At 45.1% G+C, this 24,232-nt stretch overlaps 1 protein-coding gene across 7 annotated transcripts in view; it reads left to right on the forward strand.

The window, feature by feature from the left end:
- STAU2 (staufen double-stranded RNA binding protein 2) overlaps positions 1–5,304 on the forward strand; it is a 336,676-nt gene extending 331,372 nt beyond the window's left edge. For all 7 annotated transcript variants that reach the window (XM_059166206.1, XM_059166204.1, XM_059166208.1 and 4 more), the window contains 2 exons: positions 2,912–3,000; positions 4,179–5,304. In XM_059166206.1, coding sequence (XP_059022189.1) covers positions 2,912–3,000; positions 4,179–4,272 — 183 coding nt within the window. In that variant the 3' untranslated portion in view covers positions 4,273–5,304. The remainder of the gene's footprint in view (positions 1–2,911; positions 3,001–4,178) is intronic.
- Positions 5,305–24,232: the final 18,928 nt, after the last annotated feature.

Consider the following 24,232-nt stretch of genomic DNA (forward strand, 5'->3'; position numbering starts at 1 on the left):
AAGAGTGGTTCATCTGTTCAAAATTGTTGAATATACCAAGACCTGTAAGTTCATTAATGCCCTCCCCATAAAGTCAGGCTATCTGGAAAGGTCAGGCATGGACTGGTCTGGAGAGCTTAGCAGTGAGTGGGCCCAGTGCCTCACCCCATACACGTATGCATGAGGCAGGCCTCCAGAGCTCAGGCTCATGTAACAAGCCCTTAGGAGTGTGCACACCCACGTGGCTGTTCACAGCCAGGCACCTAGGAAGTCCATCCAGCACCTCAGCATTTCAAGACTGGGAAGGACCTCAGCTGTCACTCAGTTGAATGAATCTCAACGAAAGCCAAATCTGGCTGCAGACTTCCTCTGGGGGAGGGGAGTTGTCCAAATCTGGGTCTTTTCAGAGTCAGCTTAATTTTTGAAAGCCACCAAAATTACTCAAAGCCAAATCCAGTGACTAGAATACATGGTCAGGATGGACAAATGAAAAGAAGGTGGGGCCATAAGATGACAAAACTGGTTTGCTTGAGTGCCCCACAAAGTGGTTCTGAGAGGTTAATTCCAAAAGCACCTAGAAGAACACTGCTGCTGTGCTCACAACCTCTCTGAGGGCAGAGGGAAAGCGCCTGTCAGATATTTATTTATTATTTATTTGATTGTTGGTTTGTTTGTTTGTTTGTTTATTTTTAGGTCAGAGCTTTAAACATGTGCCTGTGTTTTGGCCTAGAAATTCAATTTCTAGGAATTTATCATAAGGAAATTATTGAGATGGTACACAAAAATCTTAACCATCAGAAAGCTGGATGCAGCTTTAACAACAGCTTCAATATTGGGAGTGTCTGAAATGTCCAACTGTAGGAACCGGCTAAGTAGAAGAGGACATATCAAGTCAACAGGCTGGGCAGTCAGGCAAAATGATGCCATTGACATTTCTCTATTGACTTGCAAAACTGCTTGTGTTCAATGGAAAGAGCAGATTATAAAACAGTGTCAAGATATGATCGAGGTGAAAGCATGTGCATGTGGGGAAGAGATAGGAAAGCACATGGAAACATTGTAGCAAGTGGGAAATGGGTGGGTGGGGATGGTGACTATTTCCGCATTTCTTTTTGGCTTATATCTATTCCGATTGTCCTGTAATGAAAACTATTTTTATAATACAAAGATAATAAAAGGAAACATCACCGGAGAAAGAGGTTCTACTTTGCTTAAGGAGGAATTATGATGGACCTATATTCATTTGTGAGAGTTCTCATAATGAAATCCCACAAACCGAGCGGTTTAATCAACAGCAAAGTATCTTCCCACAGTTTCTGGAGGTTGGAGGTCTGAACCCAAAGCGTTGATGGTTCCCTCTCAGGGCGGTGAGGGAGACTCTGTTCCAGGCCTCTCCATAGTGTCTGGCAGTTTGCTGGTGATCACTGATGTCCTTTGGCTTTGGTTGTATCACTGCAATCTCTTGCCTCCATGTGATATTCTTCCTGTATGTGCGTGTCCACACAGAGTTCCCCTTCTTGTATGGACATTGGTCATATTGGATTTGGGCCTACCCTGTTCCAGTAGGACTTCATCTCCCTGAAAACTTCAAAGACCCTATTTTCAAAAAAGGCCACAATTTGAAGGTATTGGGGGTCAGAATTTCAATATATAGATTTTGGGGGGAGGGGTACAATTCAAGCAGTAATGGTATCCCAGTGAGAGAGCCGCACTTCTACCCAACTGGAAGGAGCGCGTAGCCGCCACCTAGGCCTCTGTCAGCCTGCTGTACGCCTTGAGCCGGGGCCTGAACCAGTGGGGTCCAGCACTGACATCCCTGCTTGCTTCTCCTGTAAACCTGAAACTACTCTAAAGGAATTATCTTATTACCTTAAAAATTAAAATCAGAAACTCTGTTACGAACAATGACGTTTACAAGGGATCACACACTTAGCTACCCCAGAGGGGCCCTTGGCAGATAAACATTTGGGAAACTGCAAGGGTTAGTTAGCCCTTTCTCAAAGGCAGTTGAGAAGACGCAGATGACCAAAGTGTGACCCAGCGGGATGTCGAGGATTCAAACAGCCCTAGCTGCTCACACCTATCTCAGACTCAACAAAGCCCTTCTAATGGAGCTTTAGAGTGGTGCCGTGTGGGGGAGGGGAAGAAGAACCAAATTCTTATTTGAAGAAATAACAGTTTGGAATGTGCACAAGAGTGTCAACAAGTTATGTAGATCTTATCAGCATCGCATTTTTGGTGCCTCCCAGCTATCCAGCGAGGCTCCGCCAGCCTGTCGACACTCTTCAGCGTCCCACGCATGACGGGCAAATCAACACCTCGGGAGGCTCTGCTGTGGCCAGGCCTGCCTCCCTGGGGCCCCGAGGAGCACACATTTTCTCTCTCCTCGCAGAATACCATCCTGCCACCCCCTCGATATGCATGAGTGTCTTGGGTCCACTTCTCTGCTCACTTCCCGTGACTTGGTGAAATATAAAATGGAACAAGACCTTCGTGCTGACTTTGGGAAGAGTACCTCGGCTGGGGAAATCTGATGGGCTCGCCTCGGAAGGGTAGTTTCGGTAATGTGAGGAGAAATTATGCAAAGTCGTTGTCAGACTGCAAGAGGCTTAAACTAGGTGTTTTTACATTTGCAGATTAAAAACTCTGTGACTTAACAAAATCGCCGATGAGGGACTGGGCATGAGACTTTGGGGGTTCCTCTCCCCACCTCCTCCCTCCACAGACGTAAATCCCTCCTGGTATATACATTGCTCATGATAATATAGCCTTTCAGATGTAATTTTGCTAAATGATGCAAAAAAGCATTTATTTAGACCAATGAAAATGATAGTCTTAAGTGTACATCTCAGCTCTTTTATACTTAACCTGTTTATTAACGTTGAAGTCAGTGAATGGATCTCCTTGTTTGTGTGTTTGTTTTCATTTCTAGGCAGCTTTAAGTGCCTTGAAACAGTTTTCTGAACAAGGACTGGATCCAATGGAAGGGGCAATGAATATTGAAAAAGGTTCTCTTGAAAAGTGAGTAACTCTTCTGCTGTATTCTTTCATTTCTAATTTTGTAACTGTACAGAAAAATGAGATATCGATGACACTAAGGTTAAAAGAACCCCTCAGGACAATGATATCTGTGTCTTACAAAGTTATTCATAACACAATTAAATGTAAATAAATGAGAAACATTTATTTTGTAAATATGAGAAAAAATGTAAATAAATGAGAAACAGTAGCATATAGGGTCATTTTCCTTTCCCATAATATGTCCGTGAAAGTTTTAATCTACTAACTGATCATTATTTCTGCATTTTAATGCCTTTGTTGGAAAAATTTATGTGAGTTTTGCTGACTACAGAGACTTGCACAACTCTTAAAACATCGGTTTGGCTTCATACCTTTGAGCTTTCTTCTAGCTAAACCACTTTCCAAGGTAAAGATTTTCACTCACACTCCTGCTAAGCCATGGGCACAAGAGAGAAGAAAGAAAAAGCAGCCCAGATGAGGTGTTTCCTCTCCTTGACCGCATTTTGTTGTTCGTAGTGTTGTAGAGACACAAGCAGACATTGCCACCCAAGCGTGGCTCCCAAGGGCTGCAGGGCGAGAAGGCAGCTGGAGCGAGTATTTCTGAATCCAGCTCACAGCCTTTTTATGATACTGAACATCAGGTCTTACCTGAGAGCCTGAAGGTTAGGTCTTTCTCAGAAGCCCAATTTACACTAGAGAATCAGAACGCAATTGCATTACCGTAGTGGAATCCGAACACTTTCCAAACAATTAATAATTGCAAGTGAGATTTCCAAACACACAGAAGAGGAAATAACATTTTTGAGAATGGAAAAAAAAAAAAAATAGATAACCCAGGAAGCAAAAACCGGATATATCGATCCTCCTGGTTAACAACCAACAGCGCTTGGCCGTTGGTCGTTAATATGTAAACGGGGAGAGCGTGAGAAGAGCACATTTGGTAAACAGAGCTGGCATTTTAAGTTGTCTATAGATTGGCAACCATTTATAAGCTAATTTAATCAAAAACATTTCCACATGATCTCATCAGTAGACTATCTGAACATAAATATTGTTGTTTCACTTTAAAATGTCACTTTTGTGGTGACCTTTGAATCCCGTGTGCCATCTGCTAATAAACATGTCTGAAGACGTGCAACCCTGGGCCTTCAGCTCTTGTTAATGTATTAATCTTCCAGACAAGCCCAGCATCTGGGAGAGAAAGCGGACAATAACCAGACACACCCGGGCTCCATCGCTCAGGACTGCAAGAAATCAAAGTCGGTCATCTAGCAGCTCCCAGGACCGCGGCTGCCACCACATCCTTATAAACCTGTCAGCACGCATGAGGGTGTCTGTGTTCAAGGAAATGAATGACTAATACCATTATTTGAGTCTTATGTGAAGACAACACTATTCTAACACAAGCGATAATATGCATAGTACTGTTTACTCAACCGGGGGGGAAATAAAACTTTGAGCATCTCCCTTGGAACCTGAGATCAGATCATAACTCATTTGCCCAGAGGCAGCAGAAATCTGATCCTGCTACTGGAGCTTAAAATAACAATTAATGAGAAGTGTTAGAAACAGAGGTAAAAATTTTAAAGAATTAATAGGGAAATTGGGTTTGGTTCTGTTGTTAGGATTGTTTTTTGTCGTGGCGCTTGTGTTCAGTTCTATTCTCTCTCTCTCTCTCTCTATCTCTCCTGTTTTTAAATAATGCTTGATGATTCAGAGATTAACCCATGACGTGCTGTGGAATGTGATGGTCGTTGTCTTCATATAGAGTCACACGGTTCCTCTTTTTCTGCCGATATTTGTAATCTTCATCCTGTATCCATAGGAATAACTTTTAAAGCGCACGCCTCAGAGATGTATGCAAGCAAACGAAGTTGGAATCAGGTCTGATATTTTATTTAAAATATGAAATAATGTTAGGAACCACTAGTTTCAGTATACTCGAGGAATTCAACAAAACAACCAGTTGTGGGTCTGGAGCTCCATCAGTCCTATAGCCACTGAGGAGGCGTCTGGCCTCCACAAACCATTTCTCTGGGTTCCACGTCCTGCCGTGGAAATCGCAACCACCCTCATCCGTGTGTCGTAGCCCCTCACTGTTTTGCATCGAGCGCGTTCTTAACCGCCTCTGGACTTGGGACAGTGAGTGGGATCAAACTAAATCATGTACATGGCGGGGAAGGGACAGCCTGTCGGAGGAGCCGTCACCGTCTTGCCAGCTTGTAGCCAGCCACGCTCTGGACCAGCATGTTGGAATCCGGCGTGTAGCGAATGCAGTAAACATTTGGTCGGTTTCTGTGTGAAGTGTTGTCATTGTTGTTCTTTCGTTCCCTGGCTCTCCTCTCAACTCTCACCTCAGCGAGCCCCATCCCGAAGGCCGCCACCCAGCCTCGTCAGCCCATGGTGTTGTTTGGGGGTGGGGGGTGCCCTGGTGGCCTCAGACGGGGCGCCCGGGCCCCTCGCGCCACCGTGGGGCCCCCTCCCGGGTGACTCGGAGCCGGCTTCCCGACCGGCCCACGTCACCTCATTGTTCAGCCTTTCTCCGTATTGATTCGCCCACGTTGTGCAATGAGAAAACACTCGATGGGCTCACGGCTCGACCCAACATGACAAGAGAAATATAATTATGTAAGATTTCATAAGCAAAACCACCACAAATCATGATCGGGCTGACTCACACGCGACTAGAGAATAAACAAACAGCAACATAAGGAAATAACTCGAGGGTTGTTTTTAATGATTCCCATGTGGGGAAGTCCGCCAGTATTGGGAGGGTTGGGTGCCCTTGGAGGAAATGGGTCTTGTTACATAAAGCTGGGTCCTTGTGGAAATAACAGCGCGTTTGTAAAGTTGGGGGGTCGCAAGGTAAGCCAAGCTGAGCAACATGTCCTGCTGCCTAGCACCAGGGTGCAGAGGGCCCTGGATCCTTTCCTTACTCTGGGGGGGGGGGGGGTCGGGGAGGGGGATGGGCCTGGACACAGCACTCCTTCAGGCCGGGTCTTCAAAGTGGATCTTCAGTTTACCAAACACAATAAACAGGGACTACCTCCTGCAGCCCACGGTCAAGAGCAACACCAAGGGCCCAAGGCTGTCAGGGTTGTTGGAGAGCGGTGAGCCCCCCAGGGAACAAACAAGCTCATGGGTTCTCACCACCCAAATACGGGAAACCTTAAACAGTCACCCTCAGAGCTGAGGTATCCCTAACACACCAGGGTGGTGGTGGGCATGGTGGGGTGGAGGTGGGGTGCAAATTTGCATAGGACCTCAACTTTAATGGTGGGGTAATGATCTAAAAATTTCATCCCATCCACCTGCTTGAAGAGCCTGGGCAAGCTTTTAGATATTGCGCCCCCTCCCCCACAACGCAGCCCTGTCTCCGGAACCTTTCGGGTTTTCTTTGGGTTGGATTAGCAATGCAAATATTGGGTGGCCTGCAGACCCTTCCAGGAACCCACTAGGATGCTCCAAGCTCATTCCAAAGCACAATGTTATATATCATTAGAGGGGAAACCATTAAGTAGATTTATTGAAAGAATGTTTCTTCGGCACAACGAGATCTTTTTGATGAAAAATGGAACTCATTATTCTTTAAAGGACACAGATTGACTTATCTCCTTTATCAATTACAGTGTCTGCTTTCAGCTTTTCTCAATCAGCAATGGGCTTTGTAGTCACTTCCCAGGGCTGAGGCCAATGTGCTTTATGAGAAAGCTTTGTTTTTACATTTTAATTGGAAATATAATATTGCACTTTGGAACTCTGACCATCCCTTTCCAGTACAACCTGCCAAAGATCGATGGTGAGACACCACCAACCAGGCTACCACAAGATATTCCTCCCTTTCCTGGGGTGATGTATCTGAGTCGTCCTAGCGTTCTTCTTCCCAGCCAACCTTCTCAACAGTGAGTTTTGTTATTGTTGTCCATAGCTTCCAACAAATTCCTGCACCATAAAATAAAAATAGATGAATGGAAAAAAATCCATGTATTATACGAAAGTTTTCAGGACTCCTGGTGACCTTGGAAATGTGGTCCAGACCTGTTGGTTAGTGTTTTCTTCCCACTGCAGGTATGTGGTCACTGCCCAGTTTGTTCTGTACCTTTTAAGGTCCAAAGGCTACTTGTTATCATTATGGCCAAGAATGATAGAAAACCGAACAGTTTTGCACACAGAGCTAAAAAGTCATTAATGGCAAAATCGTCTATGAATTTGTCTTTGAGTTTCCCCTCACTTACTGCACCATGATATAGGTACCTGATAAAGGTATAAATGATACATTGAATACATGCAAAAATAGGTGAATGAATGATTTACCGAAGGGATAGATAAGCTTGTTAAAGAAATAAACTTTAAATCTCACTGCTTAACACAACACAGAGACAGTCACTCATGATCATGGATGACGTTCCCGTTGCTAACATTATTATACCTCCAACCCCAGGGGGACTGTGGCATTTTTAATTCAAAACATGGTGGGTTCCAAAACACCCTCACTTCAGAGGACTTTGGACCCATGGAAACCCACTGTACTATCCTACCCATCTTCCCATTTCTGCATTTATATCCCTTCCCTAGGCTAGCAGAGTTAATGCCAGTCCACACTCCCAGATACATTCCTACATTTCCATAATCACAGATACGGGGCTCCTGACGAGGAACCTTGTAACACATGGTTCAAAGCAAAGACTTCCTTACACTCTGTCAAGCCCACTGTCTATTTCTGGCAGACACCACCCAAGTTCAATCTCACCTTGCCAAGACTCATTTAAAAATTATCTCATTAGGGAAGCTCTCCTCTATGTTCTAACTTCTTAACATAGCTCAATGCTCCCTTGGCTCCCAGCGCACTCTGATGTATGCTGGGAATGCAGAAAATAAATAAACAAATGAAACTTCTTCCCCCTGAAGGACCCACATTCTAGCTGGAGGGAAAGACCCACAAGGAAATGAGCACAGAGAATGGAGCATTTTGTTCTTACAACCATCACACTGGGGCTTGGTGTTCACCTGCTTGTCCCCATCAGTCACTTCTTCTTCCCTCGCCCCTATTACATGTTTTGGGCTGCGTACTCTATTCAGGTGACACTGTCGAAAAGCCACCGTCTGCTTTCCCTTTAGCAGTATTATCTTATCTCTCCTCCACCGCCCACGGCCCACAATGTCCACAGACAGTCCCCACCCTTCAGCCTCAAACATACATATAGCAGGTGAAGAAGCTCTTTAAGACACCCTCCCTACACTCAGGAGACAGACCACCCCCGACCATATCTCCCAGCCTGGGAACAGTGCCCATTTGGGTATGTAAATGTTTATTGAGCAGATGAACAACCCTAAAGCCCCTGCCCTGATGGATTTGTGGGTCTAACTGGATCAGCAGTGACCTGGACGAAGAAGTCTGGCCTCTCGGATAGAGTCTCCTGCCCTGGAACAAGTTCCAGTTGCCCTTTTGTGAATGTGTAGACTTGTCGAAGTCATTTAACGTCTTCAGGTTTCAGCTTCTCATCCAAAAACAACAGGGGCAAGAATATGCCAGAGTCTGTGGCCTACTTTTTAAATGTGCACAAGTTGTGAAAGTAAATACAATCTTTCAGTCAGATTCAGTGGGTTGTAGAGAAAGAGCCAGAGCCTAAGAGTCAAGTGTCCAGAGACCGGGTTCAGACACAGATAGGACCCTGGCAAGGGATCTAGCTTTCTCGAGCCCCAGTTTCCACATCTATAAAATGATGGCCCCTAAGAGCATTACGCTCTAAATTTGCACTACCATTCATACCTCTATTACTAGTGGTATGCCTATATTCAAATTTGACTTTTTAAAAAAATTTTATTTATTTATTTGACAGAGAGAGATCACTAGTAGGCAGAGAGGCAGGCAGAGAGAGGAAGAAGCAGACTCCCTGCTGAGCAGAGAGCCCGACACGAGACTCCATCCCAGGACCCTGAGATCATGACCCGAGCCGAAGGCAACAGCTTAACCCACTGAGCCACCCAGGCACCTTCAAATTTGACTTCTAATGTATGGATTTTTAATCAAATACCTACAAGGAAAATACCACTGTTCTGTCAATTTGGAGTCTGTTGGTTGTAAGCTGTAGAAACCTATTCAAACCAGCGATGGGAAGCTTGTTTTAAAGGTATGGTGGTGTTTCACAGAACCTAAGGGCAGAAATGCAGACACAAACTGGAGCCAGGAAGTAGAAGGCTATGAGGAAACCAGGAAGCTCTCTTTCTCCCTGTCTCTTAATACCCCTCCTCCCTCTGAATGTCTGAATCATCTCTCTCCACACCAGCTCCTGCTTCTTAAGAACACATATCAGAGAACATGGCTACAAAGAGGACCCAAGTTAACAACCACCTGAAGAACAATGAATCCCTCTTTGGATTTCATTCCTTAAATCAAAGGAAGGAACCCCTGACTGGCCCACCTCAGACCAGGTGTTCACCTCTGGCCCACATTGTACAAATATGGCCGCCTCATTCTACCCCTGTGGAGCAGGGTAGGGTAGTCATCAGAGAAGAATGACTGTCTTATGAGACAATCCAATAGATATCTGTCTTGACTGCTCCCCAGGGGGCAAGGCTCGTTATAATCATGTGCCAGTTCTTACTTTTAATGTAAACAGTGAAGCTTTAATAACAGTCTTCCAAATGTCATAGACTGGTCTCAGGTTTGTGAAGGTTGTACCGTTTTGTTTGGTTTTCTATAGTCCTTTCAAGTCTTCAGTTTCAAGGGTCTGATGACCCACAAAGCTTTCCTGAATAAGTCCTAAAGCTACATAAGATAAAAAATGAAAACTTTCTAGTGATGCCAATTAGTATGTTTTTAAAAGCCTCCTTTCCTGTAACACACATAATGAGAAACTTAGGCAATGAGTAGTCATCTGTCCTCAGTGATTTCTATAAAACCGGAAGACAAAAGGCTCCTTCCCTGCTTTTGTAATCATGAGAGGATTTTAACTGTAAAGGGATTTCTGGTTTTTACAAAGCAGGTGGGTAGAGATGGAAGCATTCTTGGTCTGATTTTCTTTTGAATTTTACTCATAAGTTTTCAAGGAAGCCCAAAGAAGGGAGGAGATTTGGTTGTTTAAGTGGGTGGGAGGAGGCAGAAAATAGGATCAGAAATTTGAATTGGGTGAGAAAGCCACGCTGCACTGGAAAAGGATGAGGAAATGGGAAGTTCTGGAGAAGACATTTATGACCAGAACAGACTAAGTGTTCCCTACAGGTAAGTCTTTAAATGCCTGCCCCTTAGCTTAAGGAATAAGTAGTCAAAATCTTCTGTTTCCCCTCGAGCCTGCCCTTAAATCTTCTACATGGGTAGTAATTTTCCAGAAAGGTGTTTGGTCACTGGTCCTTCCTCATCCTTTGAGTGCAGAGGAAGGAACTTGATCTCTCACCAACTCAAGATGATTAATAAGCTCCAGGCAAAGCCAAGACCTACAAGTGAACTTCAAGGAGAAGTTGGCCCTTTGGCCATAGCTGATATCAGAGAAGGTCAGAACCTCTGTTTTTGCCTGGAACCAGTCACTTCCATAGTCACCACCACAAAATGGGCCACAGCTGTTTGAGTGCTCAGCTCCACGACAGCCACTCCCTCCATCTTAGAACAGACCACTGGCCTGGAAATATCTGAGTAAACATATCTTGCCTTCTAGTCTCTAACCTTAACCAAATTCCAACCTATTAATCAATTAGCAAATATGAAATCAGTCTTATGAGGAACCAACTGAAACTTAAAGATGTCTGTCCTCAAAGAGCTTCCAGTGTAATTGGTCAAATGGATGGCAACAAGGTAGTGAGAGAAAATGCAAGAAGACAGATATAGATGTACCAAATTAGGAATTGATTTCAGCCTCTGCTGCTCCCACAATGCTTATAGGAAGCACTGTGAGGAAACTCGGGCCAATGACCCGGGTTTTAGAATAAAAAAGAATGTCTACCTTGGAATCCTGCTCCCCTTGATTTGGTGGTCTGGCCTGTCCAACTCATAACCAAGGTGCTGTAGGAATCCATTTTGCATGTTTCCTTTTTCTGGGGCAAATCCCCTGGATATCTGAGGCTTTATGAGCTACCATCTCCTCACAACCACCACCTTCATCACCAACAACCTTATGAACTACTGATTTACAATCTTGATCCACCTTTTGTCAAGAAAGCAGTGCTGGATATGGTTAAGAGTCAGGATTCAGGAGTCAGACTGTCTATGCTCAACTCTTGGCTTTTCCACTAACTCCTTACGGATGTGTAGGTAAGTTCCCTTACCTTTTTCAAACCTCACCTTCTTTAACTGTTAAGAATGGCAGTGTTGTTATGTGGATTAAATAAATTAATTTTATGAGTTAATACATGTAAAGTGTTTTGAGCCATATGTGGCAGAGAGCATGGACTCAATAAACATGAGTTATTATTGACCAAGAGCCGATCAATGAATTAATCAATAATTATTGATCAACTACTGTGTGCCAGATGTTATAAATGCTGAGAAGAGAAAGAGGCCAAGATGAATAAGGCATAGTCCTGTTTTGCATCATGAGGTTTTGGTTTCTTAAAGACAGCTATAAAACATGCACACAAGTAAATGTTACCCCAAACTGAATAGCCTCAGAGACCTACAGGAAGCGCTCATGGGCTACTCATACAACAGGATCTTCTTTGAGATGTCTTCTCCACAAAGCCCTGTATCTGTGGCTCCTAATGCCTCCTGGGACGTGTTTGGTGAGAATGATCCACAGGTCGGAGAATTATTTCTGACAAAGGGATTACACATCCCCCACATATCTCATGACACACCTCTTGCTCTAGACTCCTCAGGATGCCAGGAAAAGATGGCAGAAGAAGCCCACCAGTGACCCAGAAAGGCACACACATCCCCAGAAGTCAGGGCAGCCAAAGCTGGTAAGGTGACTCTGAAATATTAGACCAAAGCTAAGCTTGCCTTCTGTTGGTATAATTTTTTTGGAAGTAAAGAGACAAAGAACTGTATAAAATAGCCTGTCCCTCCTGGCCAGTATGAAAAAGCAGCTTATTCCTTCTGTTCTGTCTGGTTACAAGCATACCAGCACTACATCGATGCTTTTGTTTGTTTGTTTTAACATCGATGCTTTAAAATCATTTCCTCAAATGCCACCATGAGAAAGAGAAGGAGAGACTCAGGATGTCCCATATGATGGGTAGTAAAAGTCATTATTTATTTATGTGGTTTTTTAAAAAAGATTTTATTTATTTGTCAGAGAGAGAGCACAAGCAGGGGGGAGGAGCAGAGAGAGAAGCAGGCTCACTGCTGAGCAGGGAGCCAAGGGTGGGACTCAATTCCAGGACCCTGGGATCATGACCTGAGCTGAAGGCAGACACCTAATGACTGAGGGACCCAGGCAGCCCTGTAGTAAAGGGTATTTACAATATAGTTGAGGGTCTGAATGAGGGCAGTAGCAATAGGGAACAGGAAGCATAAAGAAGGTAGATTCAGCCACATGGATGTTGGGGAGATGTGAGGCATTTTCATTCAGGCAGAGCCCGCCTGAGTGTCATGGCCTAGGAAGCTGGGTAAATGGCAGTATTATCCGCTAAGATAGGGAGTACAGGGGAAGAGCAAGTCATTCATGAACTTGTTGAGTCTGGCATGCCTGCAGGACAGCCAGAGAAAGATCTTCAATTGGTAATTGAATATGTAATGTCAACATCAGGAAAGACATTTAAGAGGAAGAGAAGGTGTTTGTGAGGAACAAGCACATGGGTGGTTATCAGTGACATGTAATCTAAAAAAATCCTCCAGATAGAGTCACTAGAACAAGAGAAGGAAAAAAAAAAAAAAAAGGCCAAGGCAAAGCCTTGGGAAGTAGAGGTAGGCTGAGAGAAAAGTGCATGTGGAAGTCTGAGAAAGAATGCAAGACATAAGAAAAGGATGGCCAGGGGAGGACGGCAGGGACAAAAGTGTTGGTTGCCACAGTGAGGAAGTGAGTAAGCAAGGAAAGAGCCCATAAGATCTGGCACCAGGAGGTCATGGATGACCTTTGACAGCCTTGTTCAGGAAGGAGGAAGAGGAGGACGCAAGGAAGGGCAGCCTCTCTCCTTTTGAAGGGCTAGACAGCTCCTCAAGCAAAATCCTGAGTCTATTGTCTTCTGGATACTTGACATACTATTGCACTAGATTCAAGGACTGTGAATTGGTACATCTTTTCTAGAGAACAATTTGGCAACGTGTATCCAAATATTTAGTGAAGAAAGAATGCTGTTGTCCATGATCTCTGCCCACTCACCATCCAAAGATGGCGTCTGCTTGGGCGCTGTCAGTGCAATAAAAGGAGACAGTGCCCATGGGAGTTTGCAAACTAGCCAGTCTCATTCTGATCAGCATGCTCTCCAAGGACCTGTGACTAGTGAGTGTGCTGGCTACCTCTGAAGACGGAGCAATAGCAGATGGGCATTCGGTGTCTAGCCTGTAGATGCTTCTCCAAAGAGGTGCTCCCTATTAGAGGCCCCTTCCCACCTTGGCAGTAACTTGTCCATTCTTCTGGTAGGCTGGTGGACTTAGCTTTTATTTGCCTTCTAAGAACAGGGCTTCTGTTTCAAGAGAAGAGCCAGGAATCAGAGGATATTGGTTTAAATTTCCTTGGTAGTTAGCCTTGTGTGGGGTTCTTGGTAAGAGCTGTGTAGGGGACCAAGGCTGTGAGGATAGAGTGGGGGTGGGCACAGTCTGGGATATGGTGTCTTATGTGGAAAGGCTCTAATTAGGTGTTAGTGGTAAATTAAAGATGGCTATAAAATGTCTCTCTCACTAGTGAGAAGTGGAGTTTATTTCCCCTCTCCTTGAATCTGGGTTGGCCCTGTAATTGAATCTGGTGGAAGTGACTTCGTGACAGTTCAAGGCCTAGCCTTCTGGGTCTAGCCTCCTGCTTCCTCCCTAGTGGGCCATTGTCTCTTTTGATTGTCATGCTTGGAACCCAGCCACCATGCTGTGAGATGTCCAAGCCATAGGGAAAGAGTACACTATAGGCACTTTGGTCAAGTCTTAGCTGAGCTCTGAATTGACAGCCAACATCAACTACCAGCTGTGTGCCCAGGCCCTCTTGGATGTTCCAGCCCAACAAAGCCTCAGATGACCACTACCCCAGCCACCATCATGTGGAGCAGAAGTTCCACTCAGGGATGCCCAGTCAACCCATCAACAGCATTGTAAGAAATAATGCAAAAGTTGCTTTCTGTCACTAAGTTTGGGCTGGTTTGTTATGCAGCAGTAGAGAACTGGGACAGTTTTCATTTATAGTTTCAATGGACTTGAACCCAATTTCTAGGTAAACAATCAAGAGCAAACCCTAAATTAGCCATTAGCTTCCCTCTTTGCTACCCAGAACCCTTTTCACAATCCCTTACAAGTTGCCAAACAAGGTGGGAGCTCCTTGTTTCCTCTGTCTGTCTCCTGTGGTCAGTATACAAAGTAGAGTGAATGTCTCAACATGGGGCTGGGGCACAGAGGGACTGGGAAAATCCAACTGGTGATGAGGGGTCTTCTCCAAATGAGTGATTAGAGCCCCTTGGGGTTGGGGCCATTTTTACACAGTCAGCTGAACACAGCATTCATTTTTTTTTTCTGGTTAGTCTCCACAAGAGAGGGCCAGATGCCAGCACTAGGTGGGCCCAGATTGCTAAGCTCCCATTCTTTCTTGCACTGAGGGCTAATTTTGTTCCATGATATGACACTTGATCCCGATAGCCGTGTGTTTGTGGCTTGATTCTGCACCACTGATTCAAGTCTCCCAGGCTCCTGCTCCACTGTGAGCCCCGCTTATCCCTGCAACCCTATTCCAAACCCTCTGGTTGATATTAAGCCTGAGCTCCAGGGCACCATGACATACAATCTTATGGCCTTGACTATTATTTCATCTGTATTAATTTTTCCCAAAATTTCAGTCATGAGTTTCTCAGGGATAGTATGACAAAAGCCTGAAGTATATTCCTTTTGGTCTCCTGGGAGCACAGAGTCAATGCCAATTTGCTGGGCGATCGTGGTCCTGTGAAGCAGAGTTTTGAGATTGAAACAAGAATGGCTCAGAAAGCTCTGGGTCAAAAAAAAAAAAAAAAAGAAAAGAAAAAAGAAAAAAGAAAGAAAGAAAAGAAAGTTCTGGGTCAATTACCATGGCCAAAGTGAAACTTTTCTTACTGGTTGTGATCATTGTTAATAAGCATGCTAAGACTCTTTAACTCAAATAAATTCATTTAGAACTGACAAAATTCTCTTTAAACTCATACTACTGTTATAACTTTCTGTATTTCAGATTTAAAGCAGTTTCTAGCATGATGGTTATATTGTTTTCATATTGTCAAGAACATAAGTGATAGCAGGAAGATCTTATTACCAGGAAAAAAAAATAAAATTAAACAAGGTGGTCTGTGGTGAGTTATCGTGTATGGAATTAATTTCTCATCCAGGTTTGGATGATCTCATAAATTGTTCTTTTGGTTGGCAGTTTCACCCTAGCCTGATAGATTGAATTATTTCCTTGTAATTCAGACCCCCTGTGCAGTCTGTAACGAAGAACACATTGTGTGTCTTGGCTAGCCTGGGTGGTGGAGGACAGATGCCCACAGTCGTCTCAGAGCCGTCAGCACTGAGCTCAGCCACACATCCTTGAGGGACAATCGATGACACTATCAATGGCACATTGTTGCAATATCAGGCCAGGGGGGTGACCTAGATGAGAGGGAGTTCCTAGAACCCTGAGTCTGGCATGGGTATGTTTACACTATGAGGTCTGTTGCAGACAGTTTGGCCCAACACCCGTAGAACAATGGGACTTCGCAGACTTCTGTGGCACCTCAGGAAGACAGTGGCTCAAGAGACTAGCATTGCAGAGGCCCAACCACAGGGTAATGGCTTCCATATCGCTTCTGGAGGAGCAGCCCTCACATATTTGAAGGACAAAAGTAGGAAGAATCTCAGATCCTTCAAATCCAGTGGACCAGAACAGTCAGACAAGAGAATGCACTTCTAGAAATAAAAACTGCCTAGCCAAGGTGTCTCCTTTGGACCCTGCAGGTGCAACGCAGCACCCTACAAAGCTGCATCCTCTTTCTTCTGGGTGGGAGAAGGGGACAAATGCTACTAGCCTCACCCAGAACCAAACCGTCTGAAGGAGGATGCTGATGTGACTTCCCACTACATCAGAGATCCAGGCTCACTGCACGTATAACATTCGCTCCCTCTGAAATCGCAAATAAAACAGCGACGGGAGAACTGTTGCCTCACCAATTACTGTGGCACCTGATCTAGAAACCATCTTTGCAGCTGAAACCCAAGGCCCTGGCTCCTCCTCCTTGACCGGCAGCCATATTTCTGGAGCCTTGAAGGGCATTTCCTCTGCCCTGGCTGGGCCATGAGGTGGCTCCGGAGAACGCTTTTAACCAGCATCGTGGAAACCCAAACTTCATTCAGAGAGAAGTGCTGCATAGGACCACTGTTATTTATAGCATTTGCCCAGGACAGGGATGTCCTGGGACATGGGACTTTCAGGGCCTAAACTGGAAATGCCAAACACACCAGGACTCATGCTCCAGGAGCAGGGGAGAGGAAATCCCAAAGGCACCTTGATTCTGTACGAGCTGCCCTCCAGCTGTGGGCTGCCTGGCCCCCTGGGCTCTCTAGGCAAGTGCTCTCTCCACCACCTGACATGCCTACAGCTGAGATTTGTGCCCAGGGGCTATTTGAGCTCTCTCAGCAAGCTGTGTCTCCCAATGTCAAAGGAGAGGAAATGCAGGACAATGGCCCACAGAGCTGAGGTTGCTCCCACTGTGGTTCTCCATTGCTTCTCAGGCGAGCATCTGCCACACTAAAAATATATATATATTAACTATATATTAACTTAGAAAAAAAATTCCAGCATAGTTAGCATACAGTGTTATGTTAGTTTCAGATGTACAATATAGTAATTAAATGATTCTATGCATTACTCAGTACTTATCATGGTAAGTGTACTCTTAATCCCCTTCATTTATTCTGCCCATCCCCCCACCTCCCCTCTAGTAACCATAGTTTGTTCTCTATAGTTCAGAGTCTGTTTCTTGGTTTCTCTCTCTCTCTCTTTGTCTTCATTTGTTTGTTTTCTTTCTTAAATTCCACATATGAGTGAAATCATATGACATTTGTCTTTCTCCAACTGACTCATTTCCCTTAGCATAATACTCTCTAGCTCCACCTACATTATTACAAAGGGCAAGATTTCATTCTTTTTCGTGGCTGAATAATATTCCATTATATATGTAAATAAACTATTTTTTATATGTATACATATATACATCATGTATATGTATATGTATGTATACATATATACACACATATAAAATATATATATTATGTATATATAATATATATTACATCTTTATCCATCTGTCAATGGCCACTTGGGCTGCTTCCATAACATGCTTATTGTAAATAATGTTGCAATAAACAAAGGAGTGCATGTATCCCTTAAACTAAGGTTTCTGACTTTTTGGGTAAATAGTAGTGTAATTACTGGATAATAGGTTAGCTCAATTTTTAACTTTTTGAGGAATTTCTGTACTGTTTTCCACAGTGGCCACACCAGCTTGCATTCCCTCCAACAGTGCACGAGGGTTCCTTTTTGTCCACATCCTCGCCAACACTTGTTTTTTGTGGTTTTGATTTTAGCCATTCTGACAAGTGTGAGGTGATATCTCATTGTGGTTTTGATTTGTATTTCCCTGATGATGAGTGAGGCTGAGCATCTTTTTATGTGTCTGTTGGCCATCTGGATGTCTTTTTTGGAGACATGTCTGTTCATGTCTTCTGCCCATTTTTTAATGGGACTTTTAGTCCCACACAGAGGCCAGTTTGGAGGCTTGACAACCCAAGTATGCAGCAAGAGCCACAAGAGCTGGTCAACAGATTTTTCTCCTGCCTGAGGCCATCGGGTCGTCTTTGTAGAGTTGTGAGTCAGAGACCCAAGCCTCATCCTGGGTAGTGCCCTTGTGAGGTCTGGAAAAGATATACAGATCATAAGCAGTGGAGACATGTTCTTGTCAGGAGATGGTTTGTCCTACTAGAAAAGAGTGCAATACACAGGAAGCGCAGACTCCTTCTTGTCACTTGGGAACCCCGAGCTGCTGCCAGCCCATTTGGGTTGTGTGGTCTCATGGGCCAGGCTGCTGAGGGTAGAACACGGGTGTTGAAAGGGCACTCTCTTAACGTGGCCCGAAGCCTGCTTTCCCTGCCTTCAGAACTGTAGGCAGCACAGGGCAGAGGGCCTGGCCTGCAAAGTCACAAATCGGGCATGTAAGGAACACTGACAGTGACCACCTGGTCCTCGGACCAGCGACGTCCTACTCTGTGCAGCTCCTACGAAGGGTAGCCACTGAACCGAGAAACTGCAAAGTGAAACTGGAACATCACTAGAGCAGTATTGGAATGACATGCCCGATTTTCTGCAAATGGAAATCCCGAAGAAATTTAAAATTCCTCAGTTGTGTCTGGATTTTCGGAGTATTGTTTGGGGCTAAAATTATTGGTAACCCAGCTCACTGAGCCCCAAAAGAGAAAGGGGGAGAACCCTTGAAAACCTGAACCTCTGTGGCCTGATCGGCAATGATCAGAGCCCCAAACATCCTGCCGCCTGATTTGATGTTTCTTTTCTCTCCAGGCCCTTCTAGGCCCGGCCAGCTTGTCTTTTCTTCCTCTTCTGAGGAAGACATCTGACCCTGTCCTGCCCTCGGGTTTTCCTCATCTCCTCTTGTCTCACATATGCTCACTTTCCGGGTGCAGCTCACATCCTGCCTCCTGCTTGAAGCCCTCCCGGATGCTTCAACTTCTACCTGCCCAAACGTAGGGCACTGTTGGGCTGCCTCATTCACTCTCTCCCAAGCAGGTGGGGCAACCCATGGCCCAAAGGTGTCATTGAAGTGGCCATAGGTGCATGTCTGTCGCCCTCACTGGACAGCAGGCTATCTGAAGGCAAGGTCTATCTTTCATTTTCTGGACATATCCATCCAGGTGTGGCCCTTGGAGAAATTCAGTGGCGATTGCTGATATCGTTGGATCAAGTTGAAACCCTGGTTAAAGCCAGGGTACACGTGCATCTGCTCCCACCCCTCGGTGTTTACCCAAGAGAAATAAAAGGACACCAAAATGCCTGTACAAGGATGCTCACGGCGACTTTATTTGTACTCGCCGAAAACTGTAAGCTGTGCACATACCCATCAATAGGAAATTAGATAAACATATAATGGGTCATACACATTCATCATTTGGACGAACCTCAAATGCATTTCCCTGAGTGAAGCCTTGCACGAAATAGTCAATGCTCCATGATTTCATTTCTGTGAAATTTGGGAATAGGTGAACTCATCCATGGTGAAAATGGTTGGAGCAGGGCTGGCTTCTGAGGGTCAGGTGGGGACAGTGGCTGAGAAGGGGACATGAGGGAGTGCTCTGGGTTGATGGTACTATTCTGTGCCTTGATAAGGGTTTGGGTTGCTCAGGCCTATGCATCTGTCCAACCTCAAAATTATATACTTAAGGGTTGTACATTTTATCGGTCAATTTTTATCTCAAAACACAGTGACAAAGGTTGAATATTAACCATGTGCAAGTTGGAGCACACCAATGTCTGCAGTTCACTTTGAAATACATCAGAAAGGAAAGTGGACTGATGGATGAAGAGAGGGATGGACAGATGGATATGGGATGAGACATCGTAAAGCAAAGCAGAATGAAAGAAAACAGTGCTGGCCGCCAGTCAAACCACCTTGCTCACCCTTGGTGTGGCTGTTGTCTGAGAGGGCCGGCCAATGGGCCTGCAAGGGTGGAGGTGGTGTTCTCTGGGGCGAACAGGTTTCTGGGGACCAGGAGGAGGTTGGTGAGGTAAGCCAGACATGGGGAGCGCAGCTGGAGCTCCTAGAGGGCTGGTCAGGGAGGGCCAAATGAGGAAGGGCAGTGGTGGGGCTGGCTGCAAGCAGGTGGCCCAAGACTTTGATCTCCAGCCTGTGGCCAAAAGGCTGCTCTGTCCTTGGCACCAGCAGGTACGCAGGAACGCTTAGTGAGTGGCAGACTGGCTAGCTCACTCCATTGCTGGGCCTACAGCCCTTGAAGTCCAGAGTTGAATTCATGCTTCAAAGAACTATCTTTTCTTAGGAAACACTGATAATCCAAACCACATCTAACCTCATTCCTCCCTTTGATAGGGTAACTGAGCTGGAAGATCAGAGGAGAACCAGAGAGTTCGCCCATCTGGAATTCAGCAGAGGTTGAAAACGGGCAGCCCTCGGGCTGGATCCAGCCCACAGATGTGCTATGTGTTTTGCTTGGCCTCCCAGAGGGTTGGTTGTTTTTTTATTTTGTGTGTGTGTGTGTGTGTGTGTGTGTGTTTTAAGCTTAGTTTAGTTCAGTTGCCAATGTTTTAAAATCACATAAGATCTAGATTGTCTAATCTCTTGAAATGTTGGAAGGTCCAGCAACCATGGACGTACATGGTGACAGCTGGCAGGAATGAGTGACTGCTGGCCCCTCAGAGGCCGTCTCCCATTCACTCCTACCCTCTGGGCATGGGCATTCCAACCCCTGGATGACATGCCATCTGTGTGGATGAGAGAGAGAAACCAGGGCTAGCTGATAGGAACACTAAACTAATCTCAACACGATAAATAGTTCTTGAGCACCTACCATGGGGGTTTGGTTCTGGGCACACAGTGGAGTCTCAAATGACTCCGTCTCTCTTCTAAAGGAACTTAGATTCTAGAAGAATAGATGAATCAGGAAGAAAGAAAGAATGAATGAAAGAAGAAAGAAAGAAAAATAAAGAGAAGGAAGAGATGGAAGGGGAGGGAGGAAGGAAGGAAGAAAAGATTACAGGGGTGCCTGGGTGGCTCAGTCATTAAGTGTCTACTTTCAGCTCAGGTCAGGATCCCAGATTCCTGGGATTGAGCATCGAGCGTTGGGCTGCCTGCTCAGTGGGAAGCCTGCTTCTGCCTCTCCCACTCCCCCTGCTTGTGTTCCTCTCTGTGTGTGAATCTCTCTCTGTCAAATAAATAAATAAAATCTTAAAAAAAAAATCACAAGCAGTGATATTTATCCTAAAGGGACAAAATGAAAGGGGAGACTCAGTAGAGAGTTACTTGGGGTAGGGAGTGCTTGCCTCAGGCGGGGTGTTGGGGAAGGCCCGCCTGGGGAGACATTGTCAGCTAAATCCTGAAGGGTGACTCTGTGTGGGGAGGATCACTGAGGTGGATCAAAGGCCTTCAGTGGGGCTGTGCTCGGGTTCTTTCAGAAGCCAAGGGAAGCCAGGGGTGAAGGGTGAAAGTCACACCTAAGGTTGGACAGGTGGGCGGTGGGCAGGACTTGTTAACCAAGTCAAGAGTTTCAGTTTCCCTCTGGGTGCAGTGTGAAGCCATCAAGTGTTTAAGGCCAGAAAGAGACACAGTCAAATTTCATAAAATCAGTCTTGTTATGGGTAAGGAATGCAGCCAGAATTCTCATCAGGAGGCCACTGCAGGGCCGGGGGAGACAGCCGTGGCACAGCCAGCAGAGGAAAGAACTGGATCCAGGTACACTTTTGAGGAAGTTAATTCATAGCTGCTTTTGGGAGGAGGAGGCCCTGGAGATGCAATCAGTGGTTGCATCAGAGGCGAGTTCACGGCGAAATTCAGATAAAGATTACTGGGGACACCGCAGCCCCACTTTGGCTTCTTCCCAAGTGCAAGATGCTTTCACATGGGGTATGGCTTCCCTTGATAGCTGCGTGTGACCTAAAGTGGCAAGCAGTTCATTGCAAATAGAAAATATCTGAAAATTCATGTAGATTTTGCATTCGAGTCTATGACGTATCTGTTTTTGATCTGACCTTTAAAAGTTGTAAATGACATAGCACCAATAAACAAACGAACAAGAAAAAGAACCAGCTGTCCCTCCCAGCATCCCTGGATAAAACTCTCTTCAGTGATTCCCAAACAGGGCTACGCATTGGAATCACTTGGGAAACTTTTAAAGATGCTGATGCCTGGGTCCCCTTCCCAGAGATTCTGACTTAGCTATTCTGGGACGTGACCAAGGCACCTGGAATTTTTTTTTTTTTTTAATGTAGGATTTTTAAATTTATCCTACAGAGAGAGAGAGAGCGCACAAGTGAGCAAGCACATGTGAGGAGGGGGAGGGGAAGAGAGAGAATCTCAAGATGTCAAGCAGACTTCCCGTCCAGCATGGGGCCCAACATGAGACTCGATCCCATGATCCTGAGATCATGACCGGAGCTGCGATCAAGAGTTGGACACTGGTGCCCCCCAGAAGTCTGTGTTTACAATATCTCCCCTGGTGACAGGTCTGATACCAGCCCTCCTCTCAAAAGGTAGACAGAGTCATGGCCATTGGGGGATGGGGTAGAAGGTGAGCAAATTTGTTCTGTAAAAGACCAAATAGTAAATATCTCTGTCAAAACTACTCAAGTGTGACACTTTAGTGTGAACGCAGCCATAGACAATATGTAAATGAATGAACATGGTCATGTGCTAATAAATCTTGATTTAAAAATATAGGTGTGGGACTGGATTTGGGCATGGGACTAGAGTCCTGCTGAGGGTAAGGTTTAGCCTAGTATGCTGGCCTGAGCCAGGCCTCCACCGAGTACCTACACCTTGTCCACTTGAAAGCATTGTTCACAGAGCCCAGGATACCCTGCTGTATGGCTGCTTTAGGCTGGGAAGTGAGGAGGGCTGGGACCCAGCTGGAGGAGGGGGAGATGGAGGTGGTTTTTCTGGCTTCTCCTTACGGAGACTTGGAGGGGTGTGGTTGGTGGGATCCCCAGGCCTGGGCATGTCTCCTAAGTGACAAGGTCAGCCAGGCTAGTCCTGCAGGGGTGGTAAGTGAGCCGGTGAGCTTGCTATCCAAACCTGGTAGCTCATTCTTCTGGAAATTATCTTCATGGAAAATTTTGGAACATTATAAAGCCACTGAATACAGAAAGGAAAAAATAACAACTGAGTGAAATGAATAGTGAGAAAGAGCCCTCAGAGGTGCCAGAGGCGGGCTCTTGGCCTGGTAAAACACACTCAGTTTCAAACCCACAGAATAATTGCAGGAGTCAGGAGTCGTGCACACTTAACCCTGTGATTTCTAAGAAGTGAAATGCTTGGGGCGCCTGGGTGGCTTAATTGTTTCCTCATCTGCCTTCGGCTCAGGTCATGATTTCAGAGTCCTGGGATCGAGCCCTGAACTGGGTTCCCGGCTCAGCGGGAAGCCTGCTTCTCCCTCTCCCACTCCCCCTGCTTGTGTTCCTTCTCTCGACAAATAAACAAAGTCTTAACAAAAAAAAGAAAGAAAGAAAGAAAGAAAGAAAGAAAGAAAAGAAAAGAAAAGAAAAGAAAAGAAAAGAAAAGAAAAGAAAAATAAAATGAAATGAGATGGTTGACAGAGAGAGAGGACAATCCCTCAACGGGTGAAACTCCTCACTTGGGATTGCCTGCTGGATCTTCCAGTTCATACCACATGTTGCAATAGTCTATTTATTTTTATCACTATTGTTTATTACATGGATGCACACATATTGTTGTGCCTCTGTTCTGCTGATGAACACTTGGGTTGTTTCTGTTTTGGGGTCTGTTATGAATGATGCCGTTTATACAGGTTTGCGTGAACGGATTTTCTTGGGTAGATACCTAGTATTGGAATTTCTGGGTTATACAGCAAGCATATGTTCAAATTTTTAAAAAATTGTCTGACCATTTCCCAAAGTTTGGCTGTATAATTCTATATTTACATCAGCAATGTATGAAAATTCCAGTTTCTACGCATACTTACCAACACTTGGTGGTGTTACTCTTTGGAATTATAGCTATTATAGTAGGTGTGGAGTGGTAGCCTGTTGTGGTTTTCATTTGCATTTCCATGATGGCTCATGGAAATGATCAGCTTTTCCTGGGCTTATTAGTCATTTGTACTGATTATCTATGTAAATGTTTGACCATCTTAAAAATTGGGTTTCTTAGGGCGCCTGGGTTAAGCCTCTGCCTTCAGCTCAGGTCATGATCTCGGAGTCCTGGGATCAAGCCCTGCATCTGGCTCTTTGCTTGGTGGGGAGCCTGCTTCCTCTTCTCTCTCTGCCTGCCTCTCTGCTTCTCTGCCTGCTTGTGATCCCTCTCTGTCAAATAAATAAAATTCTTAAAAAAAAAAAAATTGGGGTTTCTTGGGCTGCTTGGGTGGCTCAGTTGTTATCGTCTGCCTTCAGTTCAGGTCATGATC

This window comes from Mustela lutreola, chromosome 3, assembly GCF_030435805.1.
Source record: "Mustela lutreola isolate mMusLut2 chromosome 3, mMusLut2.pri, whole genome shotgun sequence".
Classification (NCBI taxonomy): domain Eukaryota; kingdom Metazoa; phylum Chordata; class Mammalia; order Carnivora; family Mustelidae; genus Mustela; species Mustela lutreola.